At 40.2% G+C, this 26,967-nt stretch overlaps 1 protein-coding gene across 8 annotated transcripts in view; it reads right to left on the bottom strand.

The window, feature by feature from the left end:
• Positions 1–26,967, bottom strand: part of PAM (peptidylglycine alpha-amidating monooxygenase) — a 153,601-nt gene that overhangs the window by 50,048 nt on the left and 76,586 nt on the right. For 6 of the 8 annotated variants that reach the window (XM_004586180.3, XM_004586181.3, XM_012927316.3 and 3 more), the window contains exons 7-13: positions 20,714–20,762; positions 18,847–18,914; positions 17,704–17,784; positions 17,415–17,491; positions 16,321–16,424; positions 7,397–7,581; positions 6,282–6,353 (exon numbers count right to left, since the gene is read on the bottom strand). In XM_004586180.3, coding sequence (XP_004586237.2) covers positions 6,282–6,353; positions 7,397–7,581; positions 16,321–16,424; positions 17,415–17,491; positions 17,704–17,784; positions 18,847–18,914; positions 20,714–20,762 — 636 coding nt within the window. The remainder of the gene's footprint in view (positions 1–6,281; positions 6,354–7,396; positions 7,582–16,320; positions 16,425–17,414; positions 17,492–17,703; positions 17,785–18,846; positions 18,915–20,713; positions 20,763–26,967) is intronic. The other 2 variants (XM_058656395.1, XM_058656397.1) reach the window with 1 other exon arrangement.

The following is a 26,967-nucleotide window of genomic DNA, read 5'->3' as shown; positions in this document are numbered from 1 at the left end:
TTTCAGTAATGAGTGTTTGAGTCATTCAATCCTGAGAACTGGATTTGCCTGTCTCTTACCAGTGAGTTGGAATGTCCAACCCATGCTGACGTGTCAACATTATCTTTTCTTCCCTGCAAAGCCCTCCCTGACAGTGGTGCACACCTGTACTGCTTCTCATCCTTGGACTGTTGCACCCAAAGTCTCTGTTCCTCCCTTGGAATGGACCCTCTTCCAGCTCTGGGAATAAACACCCACGTGGAAGTGCAGTAGATAGCTCTGTCGGACAGCACCCACAGCCACCTTGCCCTCAGCTTTGTCAGGTTCAGTGCGCATTTCTGGGTCGCACTACCTTGCTCTATCCTGGGGTCCCTGCCAAGGTAACTAGATCGTTTCCTCCCTGAACTAAGATCTCTTTGAGAAGGAAGCAGATGTTATCAATATGAACATTAGGCATCATTCAGGACCCTCTGGAAACACCTTATTATGGACCCCGAAGCGTACTGTGGATCTGACAACAGCAAGAGTTGCTAACGTTTGCTGAGTGTTTAGTATGAAACACTCACTTTGTTAGCTGTGTCACACAGTTTCGCAGATTTAATCTCTGTGAAATAGTGATTATCACCCCATTTCATAGGAAGTGGAAAGCACAGAAGTGGCCTGCACAGCTGGTCAGAAGTCCAGCTGGGATCCCAACGAGAGAGGCTCACTGTCCCCTCTCTGAGCTGCTCACTGTACAGGCCATGAAACTGCTCCTGTGAATTCACCTTAGAACTGCCCACTGTAGTGTACTCAGCTTTTAAATCAAGTAACTTCTGATCTTAACCTAAATATATTTTTCTTTGTCCTGGCCTGTAAGAGTCAGGACTATGTATATAGTAATGTGCGCACAGCTAGTGTAGGGAGCAGAACTAGCTTTCTTTGATTCATAAAAGTATTTTTGTTGTTGTTCTCTTCAATGGCTTTTACTTAGCACTGTCACCACACCCTAAGAGTATGATCAAATCGTTTCTTGTGCACATTTCAATTATCACTGGGAAGGGACAAGTTGCAAGATATAAATGTGATTTTATACAAAAAGGGAAAGCTCTCATGTCTCATTCATTGTCCCCCTTCTCATGATTAGCACTCTTCCTATCATGCAGATTCTCCATGCACGATTCTGGAATGAATAATGCATAACCTGTTAAAAATGTCAGCCCCGGCTTCTGCGTCACTAAAGATAAAAATACTTCCTGAGTGATTTGAGGCTGTCATGAGTTGCCAGGTCTTTCTTTTTCCCACTCAAACGTAGATTTTTTTTTTAAATCTTACAAAATACAGAATTGTTCTAGGTCTTCCAAGTAATTTGACTGCCTTGGGTTTGGTAATTAGGAAGTACAATGTGGTACGAAATAAGTTGTGGAGAAAGAGAATGCAGTGAAACTTGTGAGACTATAAAATATGACGGCGGAAGTCCAACTCTATACATCGTATGCTTGTGTTAATTCCTTTAGGACTCAATGGGGCATTCGGCAATTTAGCAAACAGCCCACTCACCATCACCTGTTATCAGCCTGGAAATTTCCCTAGTTTACTTGTAGGAATATAACAAAAATACATTAAAACAGAAGACAACATGTGGAAAAATTGTTCTGTAGGGCTTTAAAAAAATAAAAATGTTCGCAGAGTATTGAATTAAAAAAAATGTGCTCATCTTTTTGACAGTGAAAAATTGTACTCATGGCAGGTATTTCAATGTTCAAAAATGATCAAGAACCTCTAGATAACTTTCCAAGATAGACTCCAGTTTCCCATACTCATCATCAGTACTCCCATGACCTCCAGCAGCTCCTGTTAACTGCTCATGGCTCTGTGATCTCCCTGGCACAGGAACAGCAAACAGGATGTTCATCAGCGGTTAAGCCACTGATAACATATGCCAGGTGACCAGGCTAAAGAGATTAGAGTCAAGGCAACGGAGCTCATTCTTAAGGACAGACAGGAGGAACTGAGAGATGCAGGTTTCGGCTTTAGGGTTTAATATTGTGCCTTATGACTCAGTCATACATAGCTTTCCAACCTTCTGGTTAAAATCGATTTGCTTTATTGATTATTTACTTATTACAAACGCGGAACATTCATTCTCTTCCCTACAAGGACTGAAACACATCACTATGGTGACCAGCCTCAGGGTCACAAATGAAATGAACTTTATTCTTTTTTTTTCCCTTCTAGGATGCAATCTGATTGAAAAATCATCAGAACTGGCCTTTTTTTTCTTTTCGTTTTTAAGGACAAATAAAAAAAAAAAAACAGGAGAAGATAGGAGAAAATGACATTGGCAGCTGTGACACACAGAGATCTGTGTAGGAAAGTCCAACTGTGTGATAACCGATCATTCTCGTCTGGCTATTCTGTGATTAGGAAACCAGCTCAGAACAGCGTTCAGTCAGCTTCCTGGAGCTTCGGGAGGTGGTTAGAATGGTGCTTGATAGATGAATCTAATAACTAAAGATTTGTGAGCTGCTCATAAATCATAGCAGATAAGATTTTATTGAATGAGATACAAACAAGAACTGTTGCAATGAATGAAGATGCTGCTGCTTTCAGAAGGGATCTAAGGAGTGTCCTATTTTGAACAGGGCAAAGAAACCTATTGGAGTTCCAGCCTTTGTTTCACTCATACATTGTTAATCTATTGCAGCTTCAACAAGTTTTTTTTTTTTTAAGCAGACATTGTATTTTTAACCTGCAACCCTGTCCTTTGATTCTGATGATTGGATAAAACATGCCCGTGGGAATTCCTTTCTCTTGGCATAAAACCCCTGTGGAATTTTTCTGCCTCACAGAAGGTGTCTGCAGACCCTAACTCTCCAAGGCCATCCAGTGCTTTCCCTGTACAAACTGTATAGTCCTATCTTCCCTGCCTTGGGAATACAGTGCTCAGACTGACCTGAGAGGAAAGACTGATTGTATGGGGGCACATAGACCACGATGGGAAGAGCTGGGGGCAAACTGAATCAAACGCTTTTGTTAAAGGCCCTTTCTGCTGAACGAGTCATGTTGACTGGACCATCACCTACCATAATAGAGACATAGAGCTACTGTTGATGTTGACTTTCAATTCTGCTTTTTTAAAAAACTCCGAGTCTCCCTAACATATTCAACATAACTTTCAATGCTACATCTGCTTTCAACGTTAAAGAAAAATGTTCAAAGTCAGAACTTAGTGCCGTTCACTAGATTTTTGCTTGCCATCTGATGATCTCTAGTTTCATCTTGTTTCTCTTGTCTCAATAGTCTTAATAGGAAACTCAGGGAATACTTTTTATCTAAAATTGTCATGCATAAGAAAGTAAGAGAACTTAGAAAACATGAGTGGGTTTGCCAAAAATGCCAGGTATGGTATGTGTGTGAGGGAAATGTGTGTGTGTGAATTATGGAGGATGTCAACAGCCTCTTTTCCATGCTGTATAGTCTCTTAGAATTCATTTTCTGTACCCAGAACCAATGTCTTGTTTAGTTTATTAAGCTTATTACATATATTGGTAATGTTTCAGTTACAGTATTTTAAGATGATGTTGACATATTCATTTGTTTTGAATAGCCAGTCACGTTTTGCTGCATGAAGGCAGACATGATCAACTCACTCACAGATCACCACACAGATGCGCAAACAGGCTATTTTTATATCCGCATGAGTATGGATATACATATTATGGAGGCATAAAAGATCATTCTTTGCAACAATTTTATGATTTGGAGGAAATAATAATGTTTGTTTTTAGAAGAGAACATACAACAAAGATACATTTTGATCTAGAAATGTTGTAATAATATTCATATGTGGAATTATTTAAAATATAGGTATAATATATATTCCATACTCAAACATATGTATTTCTGTATATACATGCATCTAGAGGCTAGGGTGCTTTTTGGGTCATTTTGTTCTTTATACCATTTCTATAATAGATTGTATCATTAAAAGTCAGTACTTAAAAAATCAGTATGATTTTTTTAAAAATTTTTTTAATTTTAATTTTTTAATTTTTCAATTTTTTAATTGAACCTATTAGTTCAATTAAAGCCTCAATAAAATATTTTCTACTTAGCACGATTCAGGAAAACCTTACAGATCAAACTGCTGTATGATGAGGTCTTGTCACCATCTCTTTAATGATATCTCGAGTTAGAGTGTCAGACACACTTGCCTTACACCAAATCTTGTCCACAGAGAGCAGATGGAGACAGAAAAGCTGCAACAGCTTTATTTACTGTAAGGACAGGCTACTAGGATTGATCTTTGAATGTCAGATAATTTCCAGTCAAGACAAATATTCCAGCAAAAACAGAGAACTAGTGATTTTAGAGACACAATTTCCAAAGAAAATATTTATATTTCTCCTGGAGAAACTTGCGTTGCAAAGTTCGCTGGCTTTCTTTGCAGTTTTTTCTCCTTGTTGGAAATACCTAGGACTGTTTATCTACCCACAGTTGTATTTCTTCATTTCAGTGCCTGGAATACAATTACTTCTCTTCTCTTCTTTATCATTTTAGGAAAGGTCACCTCTTCTTTCTAACACTGAATTTAGAACATATCTTGACCTTCTTCTTCCTGCAGCTTTTCAGGATATTACTACTGGAAGTAAATAAGAACAGATGCAGAGTGTGTATTATGCAAGCAAAGCTGCCTCTGTCAGGGGCAAACACGTCTGTGTTGGACGATGGCTTCCATGTTTGCCTCTGAGCGCAATGTTCTTGGACATGTTGTCTTTTCCTACTGGACGTTCTTTTGTTTTCTGACAGGTCCCATGGGGCCAAGTGTGCATGTATATACGACATCTTTATTACAATCTTGTATTTTCAAAGAAGAGATTAGGCAATATTTAGCATTGCTTTGCTCACAAACCTCTGGGTTCTTGGATGTTATCAATCACTCTCGATTAACTCAATTAACTTGAAAAGGAAAATATGTCCCATACTCAGTTTCCATAGCAACACACCATTTTGTATGATGGATTTACCAAAAGACTCAAATTAAGATATACATTTCAAAGAGTATGTACATTGTCAAGTAACTTTCTGTAACTTGGAATACACTTCAGCACAATTACAACGAGTACAGGAGGTATTACTTTCATGGCAGTATTGTTGACTTTCTCACAAGCACATAAACAAGATTGGTAAACATAGCTGCCATAATTGGCATAAATAGTCATTTAAGATAAAATCACCTCCATACTTTTGAGTTAATGCACAAATGAAACATACTGGCTAAGCTGAATTTTTTTAAAGGCCACTTTGTTGTAATGGGAGGTTATGGACTATGCTCTACATAATTTAGAAGCCTTTATGCTACTTTTCACATTATCCCTCTTTGCAAGTTCAGATTTAGAGTTCTGTAAATACTATCAACTGAGTGGTATCTTAGATCTAGCACCTTATAAAATGCATTTTGAAGAATTGTAATAGCAATTTACAATGTATAAGAAATAGGAAATTTGTATGTTACCAATAGAAAAGATGAATTGTATGCTATCTGTAGTCTTGTCTATCTGTGGTACGTCTCCACTAATAATAATTAATATAATTATCAATATAATAATAATAAACCAATATTTTAAAATATGTAATTTCTATGCCCGCAATGGTTAGTAAGATAACATATTCTACACCTAAGATAAAACTATCTTCAAGTGACTGGCAAGAAACCAAGTATCAAGAAAATTCTTTTTCAGAGCCAGTACATGCAGTACATGACATGCGCATTCAACACTACTATCCCACATAAACATAGCAGAGGCTTTTTAAAGTCATCGGACAGTAAACAGAGAACCACGGAAGCATAAGGCAAGAATTCCTCCCACCCTGCTGAAGGCAAAGAATGACTTACAGAGGAAAGAGGCAGCTTAATTCTTAGTGTGTCTTGTCTCTTGAACCACAAATAGTTAATGAGCATATCATACAAACACCTAAGAACTTAGGTGCTAAAAGGTCATTGAATTTCCGCAGCAGCCTGCTGATGGTGTTCAATGATAACATTTGAACTTAATCAGATTCTAAAGGAAAGTTACAATATTAAAGGAAATACAGACCGAAAAACCTGACGGGCTTAAGTCACGTTAACAAATTTTACTTTCAAGGCTATGATAAAACAATTGACCATTCCCCCATGGAATATGCATGGGAGAAGAACAATAATACAGTTTGCGGCCAATAACAAGAGGCCCAAAATATCTCAGTAATTTCACAGATTGGCTGGGCATTTGGAAAAAGAGTACTTTTATTGGCCAAGTCACAGATGGAAGCATACATACCCTGGTCTAACACTTCCTCTTCCTCCCGTTTTGGCTGCTGTTGTAACACTATTTTATCTTTGTTCTCTGTTTCTGTAAAGGATCAAAGATGTTGAGCGTACGTTTGATGAGTATATCATACACTTCAAATTGGATATATGCATCAACATAAAAATACTGTTCAGAGTCTTCTATTGGTCATAATACTAAAATTTATATAGTAGAAATACTCTAATTCATATCCTTCCCTCCCATTGCACATACCATAACCACCATTTATTAGACTTGTGACAATAACTAGGCCAACTACCCTTTCAGCAATACATAAAGGTCACAGTATTTTAAAAATGCATTGACAAAACCACTCATGTTTTAGACAAACTGGATGTGGTGATAACTCAAGGATATTTGGGGAGGTATTTATTTTAAATATGCGAGGCTCTTGATAAATGATGGGATTGCTATGCCAACTTCTATCACAAAATCTCGGCCAGAATGAAACAGGAAGCTGTTGTGGCAAGATCAACTTGAGGAATTCAGAGTCTCAGCATACTTCCTGCAGTTACACAGGCTGTGGGTAGCATGGTTTTTATCTGAAGGCAAGACACTATATGTCTTGTAAATGAACAGTGAGTTCAAGACTAACTCTCAAAACGAGACCAAAAAAGCTAAAACGAGTCATGTTCACAAATGAAGAATTTTTTTTTTCTACTTGAAGAGGCCCATTAAACAAATAATTTAAGATATGATTGGAGACAGGTGAGTTTATAGCCTTTCTTAGAACATGGTGCATAAATTCAACCTCTAAATTATTACTGGTTATGGGAGGAATGAGATGAGAAACCAGAAGACATGAATTAATGAAGAAGGACTATATTTACAGGACTGGGCTCCAAACGAATGTGTGTCCTCGTAGCTAGGGACTTTTCCCTTTGATGTGTCTTGATGAGGACATACCAGGGAGGGGTTAGAGGGAATGCAAGAGCAAAGGAGGAAGGCAGATCCTGAGGCACGTGTGCTACTCCAACAGCCCAAGAGAATAAAGATGGGATTAAATATCAAGCATACGGTCAAGTGAGACACGTAAAAGCAGGAGGTAGAGAATGGCGCAGCCGCCGGGGCAGCCCTGGCCTCACCTCTGTGATGTCCGTGCATCATCACCAGGTCAGGCTTCACGGGAATCGGGATGTTGGCCTCTGCGGGGATGGTTCGGAACAGATCCGCAGCGACATTCTGTGTGCAGGTCATGAAAGAGACTGCATGCTTGGCTTCCATATAATACATAATGTATAAGTTGCACATTTCATCACTCGATGTGCCACTGCAGGGAAAGAGAAAACAAAAAAAAATATGAAAAAAAAAGGTAGATAAAAACCAACCAACCGTTCACATAAGACACAGTCTTAATGCAAGAAAACGGTAACCAGTAAATCCGCCAGCAACAAGTTCAAAGGTAGAAATCCTGTCCACTTCCGTTATAGCATCAGCAGCATCAAGAGCACACCAGCGAATGCCAATGTCCGGTGAGCAATGGCACACAGGAGTGCAGTCACCCCTTGGATAACTCCAGAACGCTGCAGAACAAAATGAATTCAAATGGCTGAAGCACACTTTGTTTTTGCCTAAATCCTTATACCTTTAGTTCTTCTTCTACCTGCTAACACTCACACAAGGGGCAGTTATTCTCATAAATGACCTTAGTAAATAATTCCATAGAAATACGACTCCTGTGAGTCTTTACAAAATGGCTTTTCCAGTTAACCCCAAGAGTCTTGGAACTTTGTTCCACAGGGTCAGAGGACACTAGACTCCTGTACCACACTAAGATATGAAGATGCCCATGTTCCGCAGTGGAGCCCTGGCCCTGTCCTCTGACGCTAGCTCCCTGCTCACACAGACGCTAGGTGGAAGCACTGAGGGTCCCAGTCACTGCATCATTGCCACTCATGGTAGGAGTTTGGAATTGCATTTCCAGGGCTCTGGCTTTAGCGGGCCCAGCCCCAGATGTTGCGGGAGTGTGGACAGCAGATGGAAACTTTCCATCTGTCAAAATAATCAAAACCTTTTAAAAAAAAAGCATAACCCTTATATCTTTGGAAGGAATAAAAAGAACACCTCGGGAATAATTCAAAATGAAACCAGCACTAAGATCAGAACTGACTAGGGTAGTGCTTTTTAGCTGGGTGCTTAATGTGAAAAATAATTTTTAAGAGCAATACATCCATGGAAAAAGGCCCAGGGGCCAGAAATAACACCAAACAGTGTATGAAACACGTTCCCTTCTTCCCAGGTTGTGTAGGTTAACAGCATTTCATTCTTTGTGCTCTTAGAAGAAGAAATGGCCGAGGAATACCTTCGCAAAAATTTTCGCAAAAACCATTCTGGCAAAGACAGATCTGCTTGGTGCTATTCGCCCTGACCATGTTTAGCAGGGCCAGGCTAATAAAAGACGAGCTGTCAGGAGGATTGTTTGCTGGGCAGCCCCACGTCAGTGTTGACTTTTCCAACAGTGTCACACAGCACTCACTTCCTCTCCATAGCAACAGTAATGACATCAGCCAGGGAAGCAAAAACAGAAAAAAAAAAATCTCTTCTCTAAACAGGGATTTGATTTCTCTGAGCATAAAAATGTACAGCCCTGGCGAGAGCGCAGGAAGAAGGCCCTGCCAGGGGAAGCTCCGGCTACACTTCAGCAAACACTTGCCCTTCCACTGCCGGAAGCTGATCCTCGCCCACGTAATCGCCTCTCCCATGAGATACAAGCAGACAGTGAGGTGCACACCCAAAGAAGCACCTGTTCTATGCGCATCTTCACGGTGTGAAAACACTCTTCCTAAGAACCACATTTTCCCAGCCTTGGAGCTAGTCAAATAAGGATGGGCTCTAAAAGGAATGGCTTGTGCCAAAAGGGTAAGAAACAGCCCACCACCACACTACGCTTTCCCACCCTGTTCAAAATCTGGATGGTCTGCAGACCCAAAGAGCCAAGACTGAAGAGGAATTTAGGATGTGGCTCTGGCTTATAAAAAGTTGGAGTTACCCAGGAGACAGGGAGAACAAAATAATCATTGAAACATCTCAAATTAATTAAAGGAAAACATTTAGTAACGTCATATAATAAACCACGAAGCTTGTAAAGACTCTATGAATGGGTGCTTTCAGTCTTTACCTATTGGGAACATCCCTGCCCATGTTTTCATTAGAGCAGGGATATGCACATCTGTCTACGTTATACATGAAATATAACCAGTCTCCTCAACTCTTTCAATTAAGTCCAACAAACTGTTGGTCCAAACGCTGTTGCTTCCCTGGCTCAGCTGTCTTTGTTTCATGAACGGAAATAATTCATGCTGCAAATTATTATGTCTTTATAAAATATATATAGCGGCTTCTAGAATTCTAATTCTTTTTAAAGATTTATTTATTTCTATTGGAAAGGCAGCTATACAGAGAGTAGGAGAGACAGAGAGGAAGATCTTTTGTCTGCTAGTTCACTCTCCAAGTGACTGCAATGGCAGGAGCTGAGCTGACTTGAAGCCAGGACCCAGGAGCTTCTTCCAGGTCTCCATGCGGTGCAGGGTCCCAAGATTTTGGGGTGTCCTCAACTGCTTTCCCAGGCCACAGTAGGGAGCTGGATGGGAAGTGGGGCTGCCAGCATTAGAATCGGTGCCCATACAGGATCCTGGTGTGTGCAAGATGAGGACTGTTGCCACTAGGCTACCGGGCCGGGCCCAGAATTCTAATTCTTTTTAACAGTCTACCAAGACTATTGATATAAAACTTCAGCTCCTTGCATGCTTACAGATGAGTTCAGAAAGTTATTCTGAACTTTAGCAAAGTACAAATGTAGGTTTACACATTTTGGACAAAATTGTGTAGTGCCAGACCCTTTACTATATATCAAGCCCATGACACTCACTCGTGGGTGGATGAAATTGGTACTGCTTCCCAGAGTGATCTGACCAGGTTGCTTTGTGTTACTGAATGTTCCAGCACATATACACATGGGTAGAAACAAAATGCTAGGACTGTTTATAAATGACCAACAAGCTTTTTCCCCCCACTAGTTTAGAGATGCAAATATCAAAATATACTGGTATGCTGAGATGATAAAAATCACACACACACACACACAGCAGATACACATGTGCATGTAGCAGAACCACATTAACAATCCACATGTGTATATACAGATGTGTCTAGAAATTTTTCTAACAAGCTTCAACTACACAGATACATCTAATATCTATTTGTAGTTTTTTTCCATCCATCCCTCCATCTAAACACTTTCATTTTTTTTTTTTAAGAAAGGCAAACTTACTGAGGAGAGACACAGAGGAAAAATGTGAGTTAAGTGTACATCATCAATGAATACAGGGCAATTAACCTACTCTTAGCAAAAAGATTTCGTTATCACTACCAAAGCACTAAGTGACAATTTCTTTGAATAGAAGGAATTTATAGAGAGTGAAAATGGGGAAGAATAAGAAACGAGGGTGCTGACACGCTCAGAATTAACTCGATACTAATGTTAGAGAAGATGACAGCAATCTTACGAATATTTTAAAAATAGTGTGTAGCAAGAAACAAGATTACCAGGTACGTCAAGTCAACAAAAGGAAATCAGGAACTTTCTAAATCATGTGATGTCCTGTGTATTAAGCGAATGATCAGATTTTACTGTTTTAATTAGTCTGAGAAAGGGAATTTAATGTTGGTTATTTCCTCAAGGTGTTATCATCTTGCCGCGTAGTGAATTAGCGTTTGAGAAACAGTACTTGTATTTGCACGTACACACATGCACTCACACATTGACAAACGCAGTTCATTACCATTCTCTGTGAGGCTTACAGCCACATACATGTGCTCGCCAAGAAGCACATGTGATTGTACTTGACACTCAATTCAGTGACTCATCAGCTCATTTGAGGGTCCAATTCTCCGATACAAAATAAGTTGAACCTTTGCTCTCATGACCAAAATTTCAGTGAAAGAGTTAAATAAAAACAAGGAGTCACACTTGATTCCTTTGCATTACTAGCTGGGCTTGTAGTCAAGGTAACTGCCAGAGGAACTATTCTATGCTAGGATTCAAATCCTCTGTACTACCGACATCACAGTGTGCCTATTTTATTTCACAATCATTCATTTTTTTTAAACACGTCATTTTAACCCACACAAAGCGCTTTCTGCATTCCCGAGGGTGGCTTCTGACACACCCATCCTTGTTCTTCCCAGACATAAACTGCAACTGAACTCTGCTAATCTGAGATGACTAAAAGCAACAGGAAGGTGGTGGCTGCCTTTGGTGTCTGTTCTTCAATGTTTCCCAGAGTCAATGTGATTCCCTAAAATGATGGCTTCTGACAGGATAACATTCCAGACTTACAGAAGTGCATTTCCTGTTTCATATTTCATAATCAATTGCTATATAAAATCTCCCTTAATACAGTTAGCTTTAAATCTGACAGTGTGGGGTCTGATGGGGCCTGGGTTATCTGGACTGGGCCCTTAGGTAGGCCTGCCTGCCTGCGCTGTGGGTGCCGGGTCCCTGAGTTCTAGGGTTGGGGAGTCCTTAGGAGCCCTGGTCCAGTAGCCTGGGGTGCCAATGGCACTGGGGGAAGCTCACTGGCTGCCCTAGTGTACACTTGTGGAGATTTGATGTGTGGGCTTGCAGGGGTCTGGCGATAACACAGGTGGAGGCGTACAGGGGACTGGGGGTCTCACATTCAGGATTGGTGATCCAACTGTGGAGTTCATGTGTCACTCCTAGTGGAAAAGAAAGAACAATGGTTGGCTGGCCCAGAAGATATGGCAGCCCACTGGGGCCTGCAGAGAACATATGCTACTATAGCAGAGGAAGGAGGACAGAACAAATTGGACAACTACCATGGGTGAATGGAGGCTCTAATTTCAACTATGTCTACCAATCAACACTGGAATGGGTTCCTCACCCTTGGATGGGCAAGATCTATTAGATTTCAAAACTAGTGAAACCACTTGGGCAGAACCCTGAGAGCATGGGTCATATCGGGGATTCTGTGTTGATATCAGGTGGCTGTTCCCCATCCCAGGGCACTGGGGGTGGTTAGGAGGCTGGGTATGGCTTCTTCCCTCATGTCCTCCCTTTCCCCGATACAGGAAGAAGAAACAGAAAATTTGGAAACAATGATCACACCCATTTTCCCCTAACCTTCGATCCTTCCCACCCTGATCAACTATGTAAACATTAAAAATAAAAATGAAAAGTTAAAAAATACGTAAGTAGAAATAAATCTGACTGTGTGGTGAGCATAAAAGTACTAATCTCTCCATTAACAGTTGTTGAAAGAAAAATGAATTGTCCTATTTAATATATGTTTAAAGTTTACCACAACATTACATGTTAGTTCTGACACTTCATACTGTTGAGTAATGAATCAGGACAATTTTATACACCCAAATGATCTGTGAAGTTTATGAAAAAATATTTATTTTTATTTTATACCCATCTATGGGGAATTTGTAAAATATGTTATTTTGTATTGGGAGGATATGCAACAGAGATTTAAAATAGTATAGAGTGTTCTGAAACAAAGTGTCTTTAAACAAATACTGCAATATATCATAGCTATGTTGTAGATGATACGCCACAGACTTTAAATAAATCACTTATTTTTATCCCATGCCCCTTTTACTAGATTGATGCTAGGCTTAAAATTGACCAAAATGGGTAATATTGAATTTGGAAAAATATTAAAACCTAAAATGTTATTTTAAAGAACTTTTATTTAAGGTTTCACTATGCATTTAAGCTTATGCACTAGGGTATTATTACTTATCAAATTACTCTATCATTTGCACATAATATATTTGAGTTATAAATTTTTATGCATTTGAGATAGAGACAGAAATGGACAGAAAGAAAGAGACATAGCAAGGGAAAGACACAGATAGAGAGAATAGAGTTTACATCCTTCGTTTCAGTCCCCAAATGCCATAATGGCTAAGTCTGGGCCAGGTCAAGTGCAGGAGCTGGGAATTCAGTGTAGGACTCGAGTGTAGGTGGCAGAAGTCCAGTTGGTTGAGCCATCACCATTGCTTCCCAAACTCTGAGTGGGAAGTTGGAGCCAGGAGCCACTGGAGGAACTGAACTCTAGAATCTTAACTGGTATCTTCACCACGAGGCAGAATGCTCACCCCTAGAATACATCTTAAAGGCTGATTAGCCTTGCCATGCTTAATATGAAGGAATTTGTCTCAGACACTGTTGTTTTCTCAAGTTCATATTCTCATGAAGAACTCATGAAAGCTCCACATGAGTCTCCCATGTGTGTAGCAGGGATATTATCTGCTGCATTTCCAAGGATATTAGCAGGACGTTGTTTGAGAAGCAGAGTAACATGCTGAACTCCAACTGGAACTCTGATAGGAGTTGTGGGTGGCTTAACTTACAGCCATACCACCGTTCTACCTCTGAAATCTACATTGTTTCATATAATCACCCTGCTGTTCCACAGATCTCAACATGGATTTCTGCTGTTTGTCTGGAATGTTGTATCCTTTGAGCAACAAACCTCAGAGAGCCAGGTCCTGGTAAACCATTGTTTTATTTCCTAATTCTGAGTTCAACTTTTGTAGATTCCACATATAACTGGGCTCTTCAGGTATTTTTTTGTCCCTTGCTTATTTCACTTAATATAATGTCCATCAGCTCTATCCAGGTTGTCACACCTGACAGGCTGTCCTGCCCTTTAAGTCTGAATGACAGCCCATTGTGGTTATGTCACTTGTTCTTTGTCCATTGGATAGTGACGGAAACCAAGGTTGTGACAGTCATTTTAAATGACTCTCTGGTCTGGAGCAATCAGTTACTATTAGTTAGGTAGGACAGTTTTATCAAAGCAAAGTTGTCTCTGGTTCTAATATTTCTAGAACGGTTCAGAGCCAAGCTTGAAGTAGGTTGAAGAAACACTTGGTGGAAAAATTTTCTAACTAGCCATCGTCAACAATACACTAAAAACTCCAGTTTCTGGGTGGCCACAGAAGTAGTACTTTTACAAATGGAAACCAACAATTTTACCAATAAATCAAGGGGTACCCTTGGATGAATGTGGTTTCTGAATCGGGTGCTTCAGGCTCAGGGTTCATACCAAGTCTGGGAGGAAAATGAGAGTCTCATCTAACTTATTAGACCCCCCAAATAAATGAAATCCCATAGGGGAAGGCTGGACCCATTGCTTTCAAAGAGATGCAGTACTGCTGTTACCTTTCTGGATTAAAGGAGCCAATTAAATGCTGTAGGACTATCAGGGGAGTTTAATTCACATGTAAATGTATTCAAACTTGTCATATTAGTTTGTCTTTTCACTGGAAAGAAGTTGCTTCTGTAGTATAAATTAATTATTAGAATATACACTCACCGAGCCATCTAATTTCCTGTAATTCCTTCCTATTTCATTTATATTACAAAATGATGTTTCCTTTAGCTCACATGAGGTTTATGAAAGGGAAAGTCAGTATAGTCATTTTAGGGTATTAATTGAAAGCAAAATGTACATTTTTATAGAAGATTAGAGTTATTCTAGACTCAGGAAACTGGAAGAGGTCCCTAGAGACCACTTTGGCCTCTACCACTAGTCCTTTACCTAGTCATCATTTTCAGTGGCTGTTACTTCCCAGACAGAAAACTGCAAGCATAGAATCTGGCCAAAGTTCGAAGGCCCCTACATTATAAAGCTATTCTCTAGGTAAAAATTTCTCCTCTTTCCACACTTCCTTGTACACCAACACTTGGAATCTGTTGGAAGAGTCTGAAAGGGACTCATCATCTTTTTTTTTCCAAACTACTTTACCAATTGCAATGGCTAAAACAACTAAAGGCATTTAGGTAAATTTCTCACAGCTCTATACAACACAACACAGAGCTCAGTGCCCTCTGAGTCTCCTGTGCTTCCACTGCTGTGCTGTGAACCCCAGGCCCTCTCCATTCTAGTTAGTCTACTTATTACCACTGTCACTTCTTGTGAATCCAGCAATCTTATTGTTTTCCTTAAGCCTCTTCCCAAATTTGCCAAATTTATCCAAAGCAAAGCTGTTGAAAACATCTGTTTCACTAAAAATGATAATATTTTTCTATTAGTTCCATTTTCGGCTTTAGAACCTATTTTTATAAAATCCTTTTAGAGTGACATAAAGAAAGGGTTCTATTCCAATATCTCAAATGCACTTTTTAAATGTACGACAATTGTTCCCGTCTCCCTTACAGCTGACAGTGAGCGGGCTTGCTAAGGGTCACTGGCAGTGCACCATTAGCACATTTTCAGATGCTGACTTTCTGGAACTTCTCTCTAATCAAGAGATAAATGCTTCAAAGCTCCTACTTCCCCGTGGCATCTGTAAATATTTCAACACCCAGTCTAACACAAAAAGGAGGCTTCTTGATTCTTTTCTATCAAAAAGCACAGTGAGATTTTATCTCTGCGTTCCTATTTGGGTAACTCCTTTTTGAGTTCACAGGGTTTTGAAAATTTCCCTTAATGTTACAAAATATGATGTTTCCAGGAGGCTTGCTATTTTGAAGATTATTTAAAATTCTGGACACTCCCTTCTGGAAGTGTGCAGTCTATTCTTAAGCCCTTTTTGGTAGCATACACAGCAGATATTACTGAACACACAGACGTTTTAATATGCAGGGGGAGAAAGTCATGGTTCGGCATATTTAAAGAATACTACTGACGCAGACACCGGAGACCTGCTTTGATTTGAATGCAGGTCAAAGGGACACTTGAGAAAACTTCATAATGCTGATTTCCTCATTCCGAAGATGAGTCAGAGGTGGAAAGAGAGGCTTCAGGCATCATTAGATTCTGGTTATGGAGAAAAGGGAGCCTGAGAAAACATGCCCAGTGTGGGTGTGGATGCCGATCAGCAGCTTCCGAAAGGATAACACGCTGCAGTAGGTTGGCAGGTTGGCAACGGGGCAAAACAATGTGCAATGAGCTCTTAAACAACACTGCGATCTCGCATCCTGCGCTGTCCCCCGAGACCTCTGGGAACCACAGAGAGGGCAGAGCCATACCCAATGTGTGTGGCTTCGGTCCTTCCCTCTCCAGTGAACACGCATCTTGCCGCCAGGATGTCACCGAAAGTAACATCAACTGGGTGTTCCACCGGGTAGAAAGCCTGAGAAAAGACAAACACAAGGATTTGTCAAACTAGCAGTAAAACCCAGAAACACACACTTGAACCATGTGAGGCCTGGCGGACTCTGGGTGGACCAGATGAAGACAGACACACACACACACACACACACACACACACTCACGTTTGGGTTGTATGTGACTGTGTTTTGGTGACCTTTGTCCAATCACCCTCTCTCTTCCTCAATCCTGCTTCCCAAGCTCATGTAATAACTATTCCAAGTTTACGTCAACTTTTAAAAAAATTCAAGCATGTCACAGAGAATGCAAGGTATTTTCCTATCTAGGCTTGCTTTATTTCACTGAAGAGTTTTCCAGTTCCATTCATTCTGCTACAAATGGCAGAATTTTATGTATTTCACATTGCAGAAGATTCCATTGTGTACGCTGATGCAACATATTCTCTTAATCTATTCACCTACTGACAAACATGTAGCTGATTCCACATTCTCCATACTGTGAATAATACTGCAATGAGCAGAGCGATGCAGCTGTCTTTTTTCATATGCTGATTTTATTTCCAGTAAACACACAGGCTCTAGCATGGCACGGCAACAGAGATCACAACCACACATGGAAAGAACTGGAGAAGACAGCAGGTAGGCTCTGACACAAGGAGAAGGGTGAGGTTGTGGGGATGTTGACTGCCCAAGGTGAGCTGTTCCCATACGCACTTGCTGAAATACTGCACTGAGCCACACCAGGATTTGCGTATTACCTATTCCCAAATTATAAAGACGACTAATTTCATTTGATGACAAGAATACCAAACCTTGGACGAACAAATACAATTTAATAAATGTCCCCTACTGCAATAAGAGTAAATGTAACAACACGAGAACTCTCTGAAGCACAGTCTTTGCTTTAGTGGTCACACTTTATGGAGAGAATTTCACAAAGGCTGTACAAAACTCTTTAAAAATTAATTTCTCTGATTTTTTTTCTCTTTCAAAGTTGAAGAACGTCCACGTACCTGTGGGAGCTGAGGACTCTTGCGTCCAATCAGTGTCCACTGCCCGTTTCTTAGTCTGTACCCACTTACTACCTTACCTGCAACAAACAACGCAATCTGAATATCTTCAGAACATAAAATACTAAGGATTTTAAGAAAACAGTCTGATGAAACAGCACAAGAAGTGTCAAGGTTTTATGAAAAATCACATTCATTGGAACAGACCAAAGGTCAAATACACACACATCGATAATACCTGTCATCACCATGGTAAACACTGAGAATTTCACATGCAGTTTAAAGTTCTTACCTAAATGGTGAGTGTGTACTCTGTACGCAAATACATGCATTGGATAATTCTGATAATGGCATGAGATGTCAGAATTCACCACTGCGAAAACAAAACCACAGAAAAAGTCACTGCTCCGCTGCGATATGATATTCTTTAAAAGTGTGCCTAGGCAATTTACCACTAGCAGGCACATTGGGGGATCTCCTCATGAGGCCAACACCCAGTCTGTCACTTGCTCAGAAGACACTAAGCACCAATTCTACACCAGCTGCTTCAGCCGGGTCAATTAGCAAAATGAAAGAGCCCTGTGATTAGCAAAATGACAAGGCTGAGAGCAAAATATCCTTCAGTGGAAACACAGGCTTCACGTTCTACCTTTAGCTTCACCCAGTTGCAAACTTTACAGATTACTTTTATTTGGGGGAACAAAAGGATTTTTTGAAAAAAAAAATCTGAAAGCGAACACCTGGGATCAGTAGATTTACAGATCCTGTTGAGAACGGACTAGTGCAGGTACTTTTTCTTACGATTCAACCACAGCTATTCCAAAACATTTCTTTTATAGTGCATAAACAAAAACTAGCAAAACACACATTGGTGGTTGGCTTTAAAAATAATAATTTCCATCAAAACAATTTAATAGATTGGTTACATTAGACAAACTTCCAATAACTTGATATAATATCTAAAACCTCATGGATTTTATTAGTTTTGGAAAATTTGCTTTTAAGTCTCTTCATTTTGCAGGTAGAGAAACAAACCCAGTTTACCCTGTACCCAAGGCCGAGCAGGTGCTGGATTTGCTGGGCTCTTGGTTTCTGAGTCTTTCCATGCAACAGCTAATGAGCTGCAAGTGAAGGACTTTGTCCTTTGTATCTGAAGAATGGATGATTGATTCATAAAAGCTCAGGATTTCTTCTTTAATTATATAACCTGCTGCCTACCCCTGGGGCTCACTTCTTGTGAATCTCAATAAACAGAGAATGGAAAAGCAATAAACCCTTGGATTAGGATAACACAAAAATCTATATTTTAAGTCCGAGAACAATAAAGAATTGGTTTTTTTTTTTTTTCATGAAAACCTTGCTCTTTTAAAAAGTTCATAAAAATACATTGCTACAGAAGAAGGTGGCAGGAAACAGAAAAAAGAGCATGACTCACCTTTCTCTCCTGGTGGTATAACAGTGTCAACAGACATCATAAGGTACATGCCGGCAATTAAAGGTTGGCTGCAGAAAGAGTAACACTCTTTTCAATATCTCAGAGTCTTTGAAAACTACACTATACCTTAGTATATCAATACATAAAATGTGATTTGTGTGAGATACTAAAATGAAATGATGTAGAAATATAGAAGTCTTCAAAAAGTTCATGAAAATTAACATTTCAAACATGCTTGCATCAAAGTAAATTTACATGTTTTAATTCCATTCCCATTAATTCTTTGAGGTCCCTTTGTATATTTGCTTCCTTAAGAATCACTTCTGGGTGTGGAAACAATGGTCTTACCCACTTTCCTGTAGCCCTTGACATTTGGCACCCTAATCAGCTATGTAACGATCATCAAAATAAAATATCAAGATAAAATAAAATAATAAAACAAGAAAAAATAATAATCACTTCTGGGGCCTGGTGTGAGCTTGGTGGCTAAATCCTTGCCTTGCATGCACCTGGATCCCTTATGGGCACCAGTTTGTGTACCAGCTGTTCTACTTCCCATCTAATTCCCTGCTTGTTGCGTGGGAAAGCAGTCGAGGATAGTCCAAAGCCTTGCGCCCTGCACCCGAGTGGGAGACCTGGAAGAAGCTCCTGGCTCCTGTCTTTTGACTGGCTTAGCACTAGCTGTTGTGGCCACCTGGGGAGTGAACCACTGGATGGAAAATCTTTCTCTCTGTATCTCCTTCTCTCCATATATCTGTCTTTCCAATAATAATAATAATAATAATAATAATAATAATAAAGCAGATCTTTTTAAAAAAGGAATGCCTTTTTCTTTCTTAAGGCAAAACAAAGGTTCTTGTGACGATAAATTCTATTCATCATCTTGGCTAGGCTACTGGGCCAGGTGCTGTTGTCAAACATTGGCCTGGGTGCTGGGAAGGTATTAATATTAATACATACTGATATTAATATACAGATATGATTCACACTGAGTCAAGTAGATTATCCTGCAATCAGCTGAAAGTCCAACTTAAGAGAAAAAACTGAGACCCCAAAGAGGAGGAAACCTCAACTATAAATGGCAGTGAGACAAGAATCGAGCATCCAACACGGTCCCATATGTCTAGCTTTGCTTATATTTTGGACTTGTCAGTCTCCATGCACATGTGAGCCAGTCCCTTAAAACTACCCTCTGTTTCCCTTCTCTCTCTCTCTCTCTCTCTTTCTCTCTCTTACACACACACACACACCCCATAGTCCAAACAAATGAAGCAAATTGTTCGTAACAACCAGAAAGCAGCAAAGCAATGCTCTGTCACTTCTAAGATCCCATTACAAAAAGATTCGGCTTACACCTGGCACTCCCGCCTTTTCCTACTTTTTTTTTTTTCGCATATTTTTCTGTGACGGAAACCTGTTGCCATTTTGTAAACTTCATTGTTTATGCGTCCCACGGCAAGGAAATGACGTGAGCGCAGTCTACAGCCAGAAAAGAATGACGCTGTAACAACCACTGAGTGTCGTGGAGATGATTCCTCCCCAGGGAAGCCTCAGGATGATGGATGTCACCTCTGCCAAGACTTGATACAACTGATGTGTGGACCATTGGCCTGAAGACCAGCTAAATGGTCCTCCGATTCCTGACACAGGGAAACTGGGTGAATAAGCATCACTTCTTCTTTTGAAATAATGTTTCGTTCTTTATTTTAGTAAGTCTAGGTGAAATTTTTATCCACAGCAAAACAAACAAAAACAAAACAAAAAACAAAAACAAAAAATAAAACGGTAATAATAATAATAGAATGACTTTCCCATTCTCAAATGCTCCAAAATCTTCAAGTTTGGTCTTCCTGCTGGAAGTACTTACGGCTGCCGTGTGAGATGGATGGACACTCCAGAACAGTCCTTGTGATTATCTGTAGACACACAAGCAAACACAGCTTGTTGAAACAAATGAGTTCAAACAGAAAAACTGTAAGTGGTTGTAGCTGAATATGGTGACAAGCGCAAGGTGCTGTTTCACTTCTACAGTGCTTTATGGTTGGTGGAGTAGTTTCTCAGTCATTTACTCCTCAGGCTCACTGAGACATCACAACAGCAACAACAGAACTCTTACAGAATGCATGCAGTCTGTGATCTTCTTGAGAACGAAATTGAAAATAAAATTTCTTAGCATTTCTGCAGACATAACAGACATCAGGAATATACCTACAAAAACATGGCTTCCAAAGTTCTATGTACTATCTGTATGATTAACAAGCTCATATTTATTTGGTATCTTAATCGGAAGCAACTAGGTAAAATGAACAGCTGGAAGTAGGAGCTATAACAGAGAAACTTAGGGAAAAGATCCCCCCAAGAAGCAAGTGACTCTAATACAAAACAGATTCAAACAAAATGCTTTGCGGTTTGGAAGAGAAAGCAATTTTAACTAATAGAAGGAACTATTGTAAGTAAAAGAGGAGGAATATAAAATGAGATAACAGTGCATATATCCCTATGGCTAAAACATGCAGAAAAATTCGTGGGGTAAGTGGTTTGCTGCAATGCAGTAGCAAACAACTGGATTTTCCACTTGTCACCAAATGAAGAAGCCCACAATGCAAACTTTGAAAGTTTCCCCATTTTTAGAGTCTGTAATGTCCAGATTCATTCATGGGTTCACCTTGCCTGGTTTCTAACCCATCTTCATTTCTAGCTTCTAAATGAAAATCACAAACCAATCTTATTGCACTCAAACTTTGTTCCACAACTTGGAGAGCTCTTCATCTTTGCCAGTAACACTTCAGACACTTCTTACAAACTCTCTTTCTTCCTTGTGTCTCTCCCTTCCCCCCAGTTCAAATAAGGCACACGTTTCAAATCTTTATCTAAACTCGTATCTCCATGGACCTTGCTGAACTCCCACCAGAAACCATGACTAATGGTGACTTACACACACATATCTAGAGATGAAGCAGTGTACTAATGAATACTGGCAGATGAGGGGGTGGGCATTTGGCTTAGCGGTTGAGCTGATGTTTGGGATGATATCCCATAACAGAATATTTATTTCCACCTCAACTTCCTGCATATGCACAACTGAGGAGGCCTAAAGTGATGGCTCAGGTACTTGGGTCTCTGCCACCTACATGTGGAAAACCTGGCTTGAATTCTGGGTTCCTGGCTTCAGCCTAAACTGGCCGAGGCAAGCATTTGGAGAGTGAATCCAGGGATAAAAGATTCCTCCTTTCTCTCTCTCCTCTCTATCCACCCCAATTTCCAAATAAAAACTAAATACTCAAGCATTGTAAAACGTATCAGGTTGAATAGATGTTTTAAAACATTTTTTTCCTTAGCTATAATATTCATTACAAAAGCAAAGATAGTTACACATATAAGTTTATAGTAGCAGATAATTAACAAGATATGCATTTTGATTTACCCTGACAAAGCTTAGAAATAAAGTACAGTAAACTATAATTGCTACTTTGGGAACCAAAAATAAAAGGAAATTGCTTTATAGAGTGTTAGGTTTGATCTTAAGAATAGCAGTACAGAAGTAAGTGAAATGATAAGCAATTTATATTTAAGCCGCTTGGGTTTTATTTTTTGAAGCTGTCATTTTATAAAAGGATCTCTTTTATAGTCTTCTACATCAATTCAACGGGATCCTAGTCTCATCATAATTTCATCAATTTCTTTTTTTATTACTATTATAGAGATAGTGAATCATAATGATCGTCAATCACCGTAGGTCTGCTTCAGCTTTGCTTATTCTTCTAGGTTTTCAGGTATAGAAACCATACTTAGTTGCATCTCTTTAAACAAAACAAAACAAAAAACTGGTGGCTCTCAAGCATTTCTGACTTGACCCTGAAAAAGGCATATAAAGGACGTGGCTGATACCAATGTATATGGCTCTGCACTGATGAAAAGGACTGGACCAGATAAACCCATAACATCTTTGTAGTTTATGTAATGTTATGTAGATTAGAAACACCTGCTCATCAAAAAGAAACACTTTGAAGGACACACATATAATGAAAAAGACTACACTTTACGCCATTGTCATGTGGGAAATAGGGTTATGAATGCCTAGTCTGCACTATTAAAATGAAAAGAACGTTAGCTATCTCCAGAGATCAGAAGAGGATGTTAGCAAAGGTATCATTCATTTGAGGTTGGCATAGTGGCACTGTAAGCTAAACTTCCATCATTAGTGCAGGCATCCCACTTAAGTGCTGGTTCCAGTTGCAGCCCCACTTCTAATCCAGCTCCCTGCTGATGACAGTGGAGGAAGGCCCAAGGCTTTGGCCCCCTGCAACCAGATGAGAGACTCAGAGAAAGCCATTTGGGGAGTGAGTCAGCAGATGGAAGATCTTTCTCCCTTTCTTTGTAACTCTTTCAAGCAAAAACGAATAAAGCTTTTTTTAAAAAAAAAATTATCATTCATTTCTACCAGGTGAATTTCAAATACCCACAGACTTAGCTAATTGGCTCAGTTGAAACCTTTTTTCATATGTACAATGAAATCGCACCTTACGAGATTATTTTGAGAAACAGGACTGATGCTTCATGCTGTAATGCCCCTGCAGCAGCCACTGCGGCAGGCACTCCCTGCACCCTGAGCTTCAGTGACAACAGCATCCTCTGCTTCCCTGCGCTCAGCGAGCTGCTGTTTTCTAATAACAGCATGGGGCAGGGAAGAGAGAAAACGGACACCAAACAGGTCATCGGTGCAACTTAGTCAACCCAACAGGCTGATGGGCCAGGGGCCAGCTGTTTCACCTACTGTTATCAGCAAAGGGTCTGATTTCAGCCACATTGTATTTCACCTGGAGGAAGCAAAGCGGGAGGTCTGCGAAAGAACAGTTTAGATAAAAAAGGAAGGTCAAGAACTTGAGGGGATACCAGGCATGCGCTGGGGACAGAAGGAGGGTCCATGTGGATGAGGCATAGGGAACGAGTGTGTGGGAAGTTGCGGACTGAAGAGTCCAGGCTCCACAGGTGAAGAGTCGGGGGTTTATTCTGCGTGCAAAGCAAAGACATGATCACACAGGCACCTGACGCCTGTGCATCACACACCAAGGACTGAACACCTCTTTTTAAAAGTTATTCTAATTGTACAATGCCAGGAGATGGCGTCCCACCAACTCCCCAACCCTCATATCACATACATCCAAACAAAAACTGAAAGAACACTGTAAGCTGGCTCTTGGGTTTTTATTGTTAAAAAACCAATCAACCAACCAACCAACCAAACAATAACAAAAAAACCTTGGGTGGCTCCTGGCTTCACACTGGCTCAGCTCTGGCTGTTGCAGCCACTTGGGGCAGATGCAGGATCTTTCTTTCTGTCTCTCTTTGTCTTTGTAAATCTGATCTGCATTTCCAATAGGAAAACACACACACACACACACACACACACACACACACAGAACGAACTTGAGGTGAATCAAATTTTGATCTCTACTACCTGGCTGATCACTCTCGACTGTCTTCCTTTGCTCTGTTCCTATTTCATAAATTGCAAAGGAATACAGGAATATCAAAAGAGAAAAAGTGCTAGAACTGAAACCTGTTAAGTTATAGACATTGCACAAAAGATACTTTTGGGAAGTCATCAGTGAAGGAAAGAAACTTTAGTAAAATAACTATCACGATCTAACTGAAAAGTAATTTTTCTTGAATCAGGAAGATATGAGCTAGGGTCTCTGACACCCGAGGCATTTGCGCACCCCGTAAATGCCATCGTTTTCCATTCAGTATGGCTGAATACGTGGCCCCCCCGCTCTCCATGCAGCTAAGGCTTACTTCCTATCATGCTCCAGATACCGGGACCCCTTCCTGCCTTCTTGGAGACCACTGTGTGAACTGCAGCCCAACTCCACATCCTGTCTCCTCTGGGCCTTCCCCACAAAAGGACAACCTCAACCTGCCAGGCGGCAGTTTTCCCTCTGGGAGTTGCCCCTACTCCAGTGTGAGTGTGTATCCTTTTCATTGCCTTTCAGTAAACCCTCCCTTCTGTTCACCTCTGCCTAACCCTCCAGCCTGTATTTGTACAGGCAGGAAGACAAGAACATGGATTAAATGCAGCTGGGGACCTCCCCCAGCCCAGCCAGGGTTTTGGACCTCAGAGCCCAATCCCCACAACATGAGTGTGAAGGAGCTGAATATGTATTATTTTAAGATTCTTCTATGACGTGAAGCAATAAACTTCACTTTAACCAAATTGCAAGACTGAGTGATTCTGAGTTCTGGGCTAGAAGTCAGTTCAACAGATTCCATGTTTTTAATAGGCCATTTTTATGTGGATATTGAAGCTGTTCACATATGTATCCACTTACGGGATACAACAGTTATGCAATGTTCAGATAGCTCTTCTTTTTCAGGTTACTTTTCATTCTTATTTTAGTTTTCTGATTTCTAACTAAACAGAGCTCTCTCCTACCTTGAATTAGGCTGCAAGTTCATTCTCTCCCTATGGCATGCTAGTGAAATACCTGACATTAGCTAATGATGTTATTCGATATTTACAGAGAGATGAATCCGTGACATCCCCGCGAACGAGATCTTTCATGATTGGTATTCTTTTGTGGCAACAAAAAATTTTACCCTAATTATTTGCAAGATATGAAAATGGAAACTCTGATAAGATAAATACCAGATGAAATTGGGAAGGATATTTCATTATGTAATCATATTCCATTATTAATGTCACATGCATACTGAGACTTAGAAAAAGTTTGCAGGAAAACAGAAATCAAAGATTGCACTAAATTTCCATGAACTTTTTCAAGTTCACTTACATACAGAACCTTTTGTACTTAATGAATACATTTACAATAGAAAAGCCTAAAGAATTATTTTTAAAAGAACATATAAAATAGCAAAATCTAATAAGGCCTGGGAAGAACGGTACAGCAGCAGGTCATATTGGAGAGGCTGTATCTGAATGGGACGACATCTGAAAAGTACTCTGATCATGAATGAAATGAGTATTTCCGGATCCTGGATGAAACCTGAAAACAGCATTCCATCAGAATCTAATCTCGAGTGAGATGCAAACTGGATGGCTGTTCCACAAGGGTCCTGGCTGGCCTGTTTTGAGAAATTGCTTTCCTCTGCTTAGGGAAAGATGTATAACCGCAGCACGGTATTCCATCAAATCTAAAGACTCATAGAAGTCAGAACTGAAAGGGGCCTTGGAGATGATGGAGTTCTACCTCCTGCACTTTATGGGAAGGGAAAAAAAGAGGCTCCAGCGAGAAAGAGAGTAACCCAAAATACTGCAGCTAATCAGGGACACAGCTGGCTATCAAATCCAATTCTCCGATGTTAATGTTTAATAGATGCAAAAAGAACAAAAAGAGTTCTCATAGAGACTTGCAAGGCATTTCATCTGTGAAATATCCTGAACCAGGGACAAAGGAACTAAGCAAGAACAGATAAGTAACCAATAGTACTTAAGGACCTCCACTTAAGCAGGAAGCTCAATTCTCCTAATGGGAGGCGAATGCATGGGATATGAGGTTATCCATCCCAAACTATCGAGCTTGCTTTTCTAATAGCTTGTCCTTCCTGCTTGGAATCCTAGCTAAGTAGTGCACTAAGTCTGTAGAGTAATGTACGATAATAACCTATTAGGCCTTGGGTTTTTAGAAGTTTGTTGGTCTCCTCTAGAGATAGCCCTCTAGACTTCATGAGCTCATCCTGTCCTGACTGCTTCCTGCTTCCATGAAAGGATAGGTTAACCACCAATCCTGAGGGAACCAATGTATCCCACTAATTGGAAAGATCCTTCAGAAAGACAGAGGTAGAGTGGGTTTCCTTCCCTGTCCTCTCCCCAGAAGCAAAAGCACACATCACCATGTTCTACTATCCAAGATCAGCATTTTGGAGGATGGATTCTTCCCTTAAGGAAGTTCTGGAACCATAAGCAAGTTTCTGGAGAAGTGTCATCTTTAACAACAAAAATTGATTTTAGAAATCCTGGAAACTAATAGTGTTCCACCCTTCCAGTGTTTCCTGAACCTTACAGCTGATTGTTTCTGCTCTCCCCCATCAAGGTTGCACAAACAGAATGAATCAGAGATGCCGCAGCAATAACATATGGCTGCAGACACTGTAATGAGCAGT

The sequence above is a fragment of the Ochotona princeps genome, chromosome 28 (genome assembly GCF_030435755.1).
Source record: "Ochotona princeps isolate mOchPri1 chromosome 28, mOchPri1.hap1, whole genome shotgun sequence".
Classification (NCBI taxonomy): Eukaryota; Metazoa; Chordata; class Mammalia; order Lagomorpha; family Ochotonidae; genus Ochotona; species Ochotona princeps.
The sequence above is the reverse complement of the archived record's forward strand: the minus strand, read 5'-3'. Positions and strand labels throughout refer to the sequence as shown.